We start from the raw sequence: 10,494 nt of genomic DNA on the forward strand, positions 1-10,494 counted from the left end.
GCTTGTTGTAGGACTTTCTTTGGACTGATAGCGCCCGAAAAATGACATGGAAAATTATTATTAATTATGAAAGCTTGGCCTTTAGATTAGTCTTGTTTTGAACTAGCTCTTATAACTTAAATTAACCTGCTTCTATTAATTTATGCTTACAGTGGATATCTTTTCTCATAATAGATATGAGTTTAATGATATTCATGTCCAACTATGAATAAGATGATAAATAAAGGAGCCTTCATATAAATTCACTTGGAAACATAGTTTTGCCTTATTTTTTATGCATTCAAAACCAGTGTAGGCTGAATTGATTTACTGTATTGGCCTATTGACTGTAGTCCTGGGTGTGTTCTGGGATGTGCTTGAAGAGAAATGGTGTTATCAAAGGATTTCTAATAGTATTAACTTATTTTTCTTATTTTAAGCAGGTATTCATTCATCTTGATGCAGGTATGGGTCTTAGGTTGCTAGATTCATTATTTTGAGAGGGATGTTTGTTTAGCCCAAGTCAAGCAGAATCTCAGGTTCTAAGCTATTCCTTATTCTTGTCTGCTTAGAAAACTGTCTGAATTTCACAAATTAAATAGCAAATAGCTTAATGTATTTTAGGGAACCAACATAAATGGAAGGGAGGAAGGAAAAGAGAGAAGAAAGAAAATATTGCAATAAAATTCATGGGCTGTTAAGCATCTGGAATTGTAACCTTATATTACAATTGGGAAAGCCATGATTTCCTAGGGTATACAATAGAAATAATCCAAGGGAATGAATCATGATATGAAGAGTGCAATTTCTTTAATGTCTATAGCTGACTGTATTTGCTTTTAATGGTAAAGAAAAAAAATGCACAGCTGTTTCCTCTCTATGCTCAGATTAAATGGGCACATCAAATCTATTCAACCCTGTATGCCTTTCTTTCATTCTCTAAGTAAAAAGTAGCCTAAATGAGACTTTCTCTTGTGCCTACTCAGGAAAAGAAGCACATCCATGGTGCATATTTTTAACTAGCATTTCCTGCCTCCTCATCGATTTCCTTTATGCTCACCTCTTCCCATCTTTTTTCATTCCCATCTCTTTTTCCTTTACCTATGATGCCAGATTCCCACTGCCCTTAGCCTCTTTAATTTATTTCCTTTATACAAATCAAGCAAAATGTTTGCTCACTTCCCATTTATCTTGCCTGAAGATCATTAATTGTTAATCAACTATTCTGAAGGTCTCTATAAATCAAGACTCCTGGTTGAAACTTTTGCCTTTGCTCATCATTATGTAATTGCATATCTTTTTTTCTTTTAACATATTGAGTAATTGCATATCTTTAATTCCACCTTTGTGCTATAGTCTTGGGGCATTTCAACTCCCAGCATATAAAGAAGATTATCACTTCTTCCAACATCTTGCTGTTTTTATTTCTGCTTTTACGTAGTATATTCACCCTGACCTGACAAGTCCTTGGAGCCTCCTGTTGCTTTCTCCATATACACAACAGTATTTACTTATTTATTCAAGATATTTACTGGTGCTATGAACTTGAAATCCCCAAAGTTAATTACATCAGAATATTAGATTCATCTTTGAGAATCCTTTTCAAGATATTAAATCTCATATCCCAAGAAAGAACTTCCAGACTTTGAAAATTTTTCCATAACATAATCTTATGTTTCTGTTGATCCCATATCCTTAAGACCTAAGATTCTCTTGTCACTGGTCACTTTGATTCATGCTTGCTCCCCACATTTTCCAGTATGAGCTCCTTTTACTTCCATCAGCTTGACTACTGTAAAGTCCCTAGCAAGGTGTATTTTTTTATTTTTATTTTTTTTAGGTTACTGTAGTTACTGCTGTGATGTCTAGGAGTTCTGATGAGACTAGACACTGGGGAGGTAAGTGTTATTTCAGAATACATGCGTCTGTGCACATGATCTTCAGGAGGGGAGGAGCATCCACCTCTGATGGGGAGAAGTTGAGCATTATTATATCCCTAGAAGCTTCATAGAGTGAAAAGTTTAAATTATCAATGCATGTGCAATAGTGCATCCATCCCATATTCAAAGTAACATAGAAGAATGGCAGAGTTGAAAAATCAATCTAGTATAGAGCTTGACTTCACTTTAGTTAAGTACTAGGTTTAGTATTCAGCTTTCTTTGTTCCTATTTATATAGAAGACATGAGGTACTCTGGTTTTCACATTTAATTTTATGTTTTATTTTATGCTTATTTCTAAGCACTTTTTCATTTTTATTGATTCTTTGAGAATTTCATACATGAGTTGATGATATTTACCATCTGCTTTCCAGTTCTTACCAACAAAGAATCAATAAAAATGAAAAAGTGCTGTGCAAAAATATTTGGGCAGCACAAATTGGTCTTGAAATAATGTTGGGAAGGTTCTTTGTTCCTATTTATATAGAAGACATGAGGTGCTGCCCAAATATTCTTAGGTGTGTAGCCTTTCCCTGGAGTGTGGTTGGCTTACCAAAAAGTACACTCCTAGAAAAAAATGACCCTGCTTCTCCTAGCAGCTATCAATTGCCAATAGCTCTTCAGGTTGGGTGGGATTTCATGCCCTACTCCTCTCTACATGCTGGAATTTGGTCTTGCTTTGGCTTGCACAGGTTTCCTACATGCGGTCAGACTGCTGTGTGGTCATATGTGTAGCTGCCTTCCTGTGTCTAGAAGATACTCTTCCCTTGTAGTCACACACTATCTCTGACTTACATTTTTCCTCTCTCCAGCAATCATGCCTGATTTTTAGAAGGGGGTGTGTACTATTTATGTTCCACTTAGGGCTGAACATTGTACCATTCTCTGTACCTTGGTGGCTGCAAATAGAAGCTTCTCTGACAATGATTGAGACATGGATTGATACACAGTTATAAGAATAAGTCAATGGGGGAGCGAAACCAACGCCTGGCTGGGAGCAGCCGCGGTGGAGGTCTCTGGCCAGTATCGCTTCCACCTGTCCACAAGCATCTTCAAGGGCCTTTTTGGCAAAAAAAGAAATGTGAATTCTCATGGTGGGCCTGGATGCTTCAGGGAAGACAACAATTCGATACAAACTGAAGCTGGGTGAAATTGTGACCATGATTCCCACCATTGGTTTCAATGTGGAGACAGTTGAGTACAAGAATATCAGCTTCACCGTGTGGGATGTGGGCGGCCAGGACAAGATCCAGCCGCTGTGGCGCCATTACTTCCAGAACACCCAAGGCTTGATCTTCGTAGTGGACAGCAGTGATAGAGAGTGTGTGAATGAGGCCCGTGAAGAGCTCATGAGGATGCTAGCTGAAGATGAGCTCCGGGATGCTGTTCTCTTGGTATTTGCCAACAAGCAGGACCTCCCCAATGCCATGAATGCGGCCGAAATCACAGACAAGCTGGGGCTGCACTCTCTACGCCACAAGAACTGGTACAGTCAGGCCACCTGTGCCACCAGCGGGGACGGGCTCTATGAAGGACTAGACTGGCTGTCCAATCAGCTCCGGAACCAGAAGTGAACCAGATCCCCCTCCCCCTCACTTCCTCTTCTCTGCCCTCTGCTTTCCTCTCATGTGGCAAACGTGCGACTCTGTGGTCCTGAGTGCCAGAAGCTGTCTCCATGGGTTGGTCACAGTGTGCATCGCACCGTGCTGTACATGTACATGTGCAGATGCAGCCTGCAGCCAGGTTTTTATTTAATGTAAATAGTTTCTGTTTCCACTGAGGCAGTTTCTGGTACTCCTTTGCAATATTACTTAGCTTTTGTATTGTAAAAAGAGAATCAACTCACTGTCAGTACTGAGAAGGGATTTGGGTGTAGGGGCACCTGGCCTCCAGGAGCCATTGGGCTGAAGAGTGGTGTCAGTATCCATTTAGTGGTAGGTTTTTAACCCAAACTCAGTGCATTTTTTAAAATAGTTAAAAAAAAAATACAGGACAAGAACACTTGAACACACAGAACGGAAACTATGCCTAATGTAGGTTTTACAGTAATGGCCTGAATGCTAGTCCATCGGATCACCAGTTCCCCTATGGGAACAGGAGAGAAGGTGACAAACCACCATCCGCTGCATGGTCACAGTAGAGCCCCCGTGACTCGCCTGTCTTTGGGTCACCTGAATTCCATAGCATTGTGCTTGTATTTGTGCTCACATGGTCACCTAGGGGTTGGCTGGGAGCCATTGTGGGGTGCAGGGCCTGGCTTGGATTTGGTGTGTGGCCCGGCCGGATGGCAGCCTACATACCCAGCTTACTCTTGGGCCCACTTGGACGCGCTGGCAGGAGGTCTCACCAGCAAGACCGCGTGCAAGCTGGGAGGGTCGATCCATTCCAGACCCACATCCTGGAGCACCCCCATCTCCATGTGTGAAGTAGCTTTCTTCCTCAGCCTGCAAGGGTCGATTTGCCATGGAAAGACGACCTCTACTTTTTTCTTTTGTATTTTGATAAACACTGAAGAAGCTGGAGCTGTTAAATTTATCTTGGGGAAATCTCAGAACTGGTTTATTTGGTGTCGTGGAAACTCTTACTGCTTTCAATACACAATTAGTAATCAACTGTTTTGTATACTTGTTTTCAGTTTTCATTTTGACAAGCACTGTAATTATAGCTATTAGAATAAAGTCTCTTAACTATTTAAAAAAAAATAAGTCAATGACCTTACAGTTATTAACTCTTTCAAGGGTTTTTGCTATCTTCATTAGGTATCATCTGCCTTCATAGTTGCCACTTACTCTAAAGCTCTCAGACACACAGATCCCACTTCTATGTACTCTTCATATCATGACCATACCACCTCTTTTCCACATTGATAGAAACTGTTGCTATGATACAGCATGGCTTGTGCTGCTCTCACTTCTTGTCAAGAAATGGGAACTTCAGCTAAAGGTTGGTTTCCTCAAACCATTTCTATGCCAAATGTCCTGGCATGTTTGCAGATAACCATCCCCAACACATGTGTTCATGTAGTTGTATGGAAGCATTCTCTTAGAAGCTATACCTGCAAGGAAATAAAGGAAGTAGACATATATATATATATATATATATATATATATATATGTGTGTGTGTGTGTGTGTGTGTGTGTGTGTGTGTGTGTGTGTGTAGAGAGAGAGAGAGAGAGAGAGGGAGAGAGAGAGAGAGAGAGAAATTTGAACAAAAATGCAGTTGCAACAGAGACCTTATATGTCACTTCAGAGAGTGCTGGAGCAAGAACAGACTTTCTAAATTGTTCTGAATTAAAACAAGGGACCTAGCTTATACTCACACTTCAAAACACTGTTAGTGTGGGTGGACCTCTGTAAAGGAGCCGACACTGGGCACTACAGGCTGCTAAACAGGGGAGAATTCTTTGATGCAAACTTACTTTAGTCCACACTTCCACATAAACAAATGGTGAATGGGTAGACAGCAGACATGCGGCAAACCACTTCGTGAACTCCTAGCAGTAGATCTAGTCTTGTGGGAGTTGAGGGGGGAATAAGAAAACTCAATAATAATATATAAAATGGCTTGAATGTAGAAAGGTACAGGTGTTCTGTAAGAGTGAAAATGTCATTTTTGACATAATAAAATTCAATGAAGTAAGAGTATAAGCAAATCATGCCCAAAGTGGGCATGTGTACAAGTGGGTATGGTACAAGAGGAGTTGTTTATATCAGTGAGAAAGGCTCTGAACACTGGAAGAAAAGGTGTTGATGTTATTTAAGCAATCAACAGGAAGATTTTCTTCCTCCTCTTCCTTCTACCTCTCCCGAGTCCATTTTCTTTCAGTAGGAGATGACATAAAATATTTTTTCTAGTCTGCTGGCCTTAGTCCATTTCTTGCTTAATATTAGTGGTTAACTCATTTAAAAAAATATTTTAGGGGCTGGAAAGATGTCTCAGCATTAAAGACTATGGACTGCTTCTACAGTAAGCCTGAGTTCAATTCTCAGCACCCACATAACAGATTCCAACTACCTGCAACTCCAGTTTCAGGGGATCTGATGCCTTCTTATTGTCTTCATGGACACCAGGCATGCAAGTGTTGCCCAGATATAAGTGCTGGCAAACTAAAACACAAATGAAAATACATTTTATAAATGCTTCCAAATAATTTCCCTTTCTATGCATGCTATATATTGCACACTTCCTTAATTATCAGAAAAAGTTCTGAGGATGTGGCTACCTTACAGAAAAAAAAGGAGGGGGAGTAGAATTTGCATTGAAATTGTCTGCCAGGAGCAATATATTTGACAACATTGAATAAGCAATAACATGTGATGATTTTCAGATTGTTCTTCAATTATCTGAGAAGTATAAAAACCATTACTCGAGTCATTAAAGTTAGAATGAACATTGGGGAATTCACTCTAGGAAGAAAATGTTTTCGTTGGCAGAATGCTGAAACAGTTGATCTCATAATTATGTAACTGCTCATTTCTGTTAGCTAAACTTTATCTAAATTAATGTGACTTTCCCCTGTTGCCTGGGAGTGTGAACCTCTAAAGACATTTACTTGCTGCACAGTATAATCCAACAGAGCACTTATTGAATTCCTATTTTTCCTATATTGGCTGTTATTTTGGGATGCGATCTCTGTTTTCATTGGGAACATGGAGATAATCAGAAATTTGTAAAAAACAAATCTGCTTTCTAAATGATAAAAAGTGATATTTTAATATTAAATGCTGGGAAAATGGCCTTTGCAGCAAGTTTATCTTCTAGTGTTCCTGTCTCATGCCTAAACCCTAAATATGATTCCAATTGGAAGATACTACAAAATTCCCAGTTTATGTGACTTTTGTTGATTATTTTACCCAAGTAGAACAAACTCCTCAGATTTGTGTCTCCCTATATCTGTCACCAAGGGAGGGGGGAGACCATTTACCATGCTCAAACGTCACCATGCTACTATGAGAAGTAACAAAGAAACAGGTTGCATTCCAGCCCTTCACTCTGGAGAACACAAACACAGCACCAAGCTGGCCTGGATCCCTCCCTGCACTTGGAAAATGGAATCTGTAACATAATGGGTTTGAGATTCAGCCTGGGCTATGACTAAGAATTTAGCAAGACCAAAACAAAACAACCAAATGAATCAAAGCCTGTGTGGTAGCTCAGTGGTGGAGTTCTTGCTGAGCATGAAAGGAGCCTGACTTGTTCCCCAGGTCTGTTACACAGACAGCAAGAAGGATGGAGCCTGCTGATAAAGTAGATTTTTCATTTCAGAAAGAGAGGAGGAAATAAAGAAGGAAGGAAGGAGGGAGGGAAGGAGGGAAGGAAGAGAGGGGAGGAGGGAAGGAACGAAGGAAGGAAGGGAGGAAAAGAAGAAAGGAAGTCCACAGGAGGAGGGAGGAGGCAGACTATTAGCTATATAGGCAAGGCTTTGAAAAGCAGTCAGGAGCTGCACATTCTTTGGATACTAAGTTTACTCGAAGCAAGGATCTTCCATCAGTCACTTCATCAAATTAGTACTAAGGCAAGAGTACACTGACTGTGAAGAGCCCTATAATTCTTGAAGCACAGCTCATGCCTTGCCACTTGATAACTGTAATGACACAATGGGATGAGAAGATTCAGAATCATTCTATTGTGTGATGAAAAAACGGAAACAAAGCAAGCAATCCAAGATGAAAAGAGGGCAACAGAGTCAGCATTGAGCCTAACTTCCTCTTCCAAACTGTGCTATTTTCACTCAGTTCTCTCTGCCCTTGAAAGCTTAGCCATTTGATTGAACTAAATTACAGCTTATAAGAAAATAAGTATCTCACAATCTATTATGCCCATAAGTAGATGGACAGTCTTTTAAGGAATGGTGTGTTCCTTTTTATTATTTCTCTGTACAAGATTAGAGACAGAAAGGTTCCCACCTTAAAATTAAAAACCCCACAGAGACTCACATTGACCACATGCTATTCTTACCAACTGTGGTAGTGATAATTTAAATATGGAGTATTCTTCAACGCTTGGGCTGGACTGGACCCCCCAAATTTTCCACTGTAATTAAATGTAAAATAGAGGCAACTGTTGTGGATTAGTAAAGAAAAGAGAGATCGTGAACACATCAAGTAGGAATGGAGAACTGATCAGGGTTTCTATATAAATAAGCAAACATATTTCAACTCTTGTATCCATCTTACAGTATAGGTATATTGTTACTTCTAGAATGAGGACATTCATCCTTCTGTAATGGCAAGTTCTTCATTCTTGCTCATAGTCAGCTTTCTTTTTTTTTTTTTAAGTCTAAAAACTTACAAAATCAAAACGTGAGTTTGTGAAGCATGGAGCAGTGCGTGAAAACCCCATGTGACGGAAGTGCAGTGGCACATGCTGGGCTGCAGATGACCTCCTCTCATGCCTCTTGTTTTCCCCATTCACTCTGTTGGAGCACTGGTTACCTAGACTCTCATCCTTGTACTTTTCAGCTAAAGCTATCGTGGTTGTGTATGTACTGAAAATGCATCCACCCTTTTGTGTCACTTCTCCTTGAAATGAAGGATAGATATTACCTACACAGGATTTACATTACATTAGGTATTGTCAAAAGTGCACAACTTATTTAAAAAGTGTACAGAAGGGTGTGCGTTGGCTATATGAAAATACCATACTACTTTATATAAGGGACTTGAGCCTCTGTGAAGTTTGGAATCCACAGGACATCCTAAAACTACCAATAATAACTGTTAACTTAGTAGCAATAAAATACGTTAAAAGTTGAGGGAATCTGGCATTAAAGAAAAACAGAAAAGGTAGAAAATTCTACTTCTGTGTTTTCATTAATTAATTAATATTTTTTTTTAACTTTTTTGAGACAGGGCTTCTCTGTGTAGCCCTGGCTATCCCGGAACTTACTTTGTATATCAGGCTGGCCTCAAACTCACAGACATCTGCTTGCCTCAGCTCATGACTTCTGGGATTAAAGGTGTGTGTCACCACCGCCTCGCCTAGCCTCACTTATTAATTTTATTATTTGGCTCAACTCTATGAATTTTCAAGAGTTATTCCCACACCATCTACAGAAAGCCTCCAGCAAAGACCTCCCCCCCCCCCCCCACTGCTCCTATGATTACCATCATCTAGATAGGGTTCAAATGAAACAGAACCTGAAATGAGCTCATGAACACTGTGTCCCAAGCTTCTGTGACTGGGAGACAAATTGGCTAACATTCTCAGGCTTTCCTGGCCACATCACAGAGGTGTTAGATGACACTTCCTCTCCAGGAAACCTCATAGCATCTTTTTGCCTGCATTCATGTGTCCAGATATTTCTGTCTGATAACTGAGGAACATCAAAAGGAAAGGCCTGGGTGAATGAAAAGAAGAGAGTACAGAGGGACTGCCAGATCTTGCCTGCTTAGCCTTTTGCTTGTCAGATATGACAGACCCTAATAAATGCTAGAATCTGTAAGGTTTGGAAATTTTTCCATAAAGAATCCTTGGACCTTTGAAAACATAGAGGCACCAATAAGGAGATCACGTGCCCAGAGCAGGAATCATTTCTAGAAGCATGAAGCAGCATTAGTAGGCTACACTATGGACTACTGAACTATCTTCAAGGTGAGTGAGACATCCCCAAGTAAGGTTACCAATAATGGACAAGACAGATGGAAATTATAGAAAAAGAGAAGGAAGAAAGGCACAGGCATGTAGCAGCAGTCAGCAAAAAAAAAAAAAAAAAAAAAAAAAACCTGGGCTTAGGAGTGGCTCCTCTATGGCCTCCCTTCAGAAGAACTGCTTTAATTTTAAGGTGGGTAAGTAACAGGACAATTAACTCCATAACATCAAATGGCAAGAACCATGACCATGTATAATGGCTGGTTTTATTTTTAGCTCGGGCTCCCAGTGACAGTTTGCTCTTCTCTCCAAAATGATTGCCCAATGCTTTCTCATCTTCAGAGAACAAAGGAAATATACCCTTCTGTGAGAAAAATGTTTTCTGAGAGCTGAAACACCCCACACACAAACACTCATACCCACTGGACATACATACAAACACATGAACACTCACATACATACATATGTACACATATGCACAAAGATAGAAAGAGAAAGACAGGCAGAGAGAGAGAGAAGAGAGAGAGAGACTAACTTAATATGGAAAGCAGAGAACCACAACCCCCACAGACAGTGTAATCAAATATAACAAGCATTTATTATTCAGCAGAACACAGAACAAAGAAAGCTCTGGCAAGAAAACCACAGAGGGTAGTTTCCTGTTCTCAGTTTCTTATGGAAGACCAGTTGCCAGGTCAGAAACTAAGGATATCTGGGCTTACAAGAAAGAACTAATTGATATCAAGAAGTCTTAAAAATCATCTTGTCCTAGGGGACAAAAAGAAGCCTTAAGTAGTAACATGTCTCCCTCTGTCTTTCCATTCCTCTTTCTGTTTATCATCAAAATGAATTACAGGAGAGATATGGGTCTAGTTTCATTCTCCTACAGGTTCATACCCATATTTCCTGGTACCATTTGCTAAAGAGGCTGCCTTTCTCCAATATATATTTTGTCAAGTAGTGGGTGGCTGTAACTGTAGAGTGT

General features: G+C 39.9%; 1 protein-coding gene across 1 annotated transcript; it reads left to right on the top strand.

The window, feature by feature from the left end:
• The first annotated feature begins 2,973 nt into the window (after positions 1–2,973).
• LOC127224900 (ADP-ribosylation factor 1) lies at positions 2,974–4,530 on the top strand. Its single transcript, XM_051188102.1, has one exon. The coding sequence runs from the start codon at positions 3,010–3,012 to the stop codon at positions 3,490–3,492; it is 483 nt and encodes a 160-aa protein (XP_051044059.1). The 5' UTR covers positions 2,974–3,009; the 3' UTR covers positions 3,493–4,530.
• Positions 4,531–10,494: the final 5,964 nt, after the last annotated feature.

Source organism: Phodopus roborovskii, unplaced genomic scaffold, assembly GCF_943737965.1.
Source record: "Phodopus roborovskii unplaced genomic scaffold, PHOROB, whole genome shotgun sequence".
Classification (NCBI taxonomy): domain Eukaryota; kingdom Metazoa; phylum Chordata; class Mammalia; order Rodentia; family Cricetidae; genus Phodopus; species Phodopus roborovskii.

What these genes read in the sequence shown, in the direction of transcription:
- LOC127224900 (XM_051188102.1), top strand. Translation starts at nt 3,010, where the DNA reads ATGGTGGGCCTGGATGCTTCAGGGAAGACAACAATTCGATACAAACTG.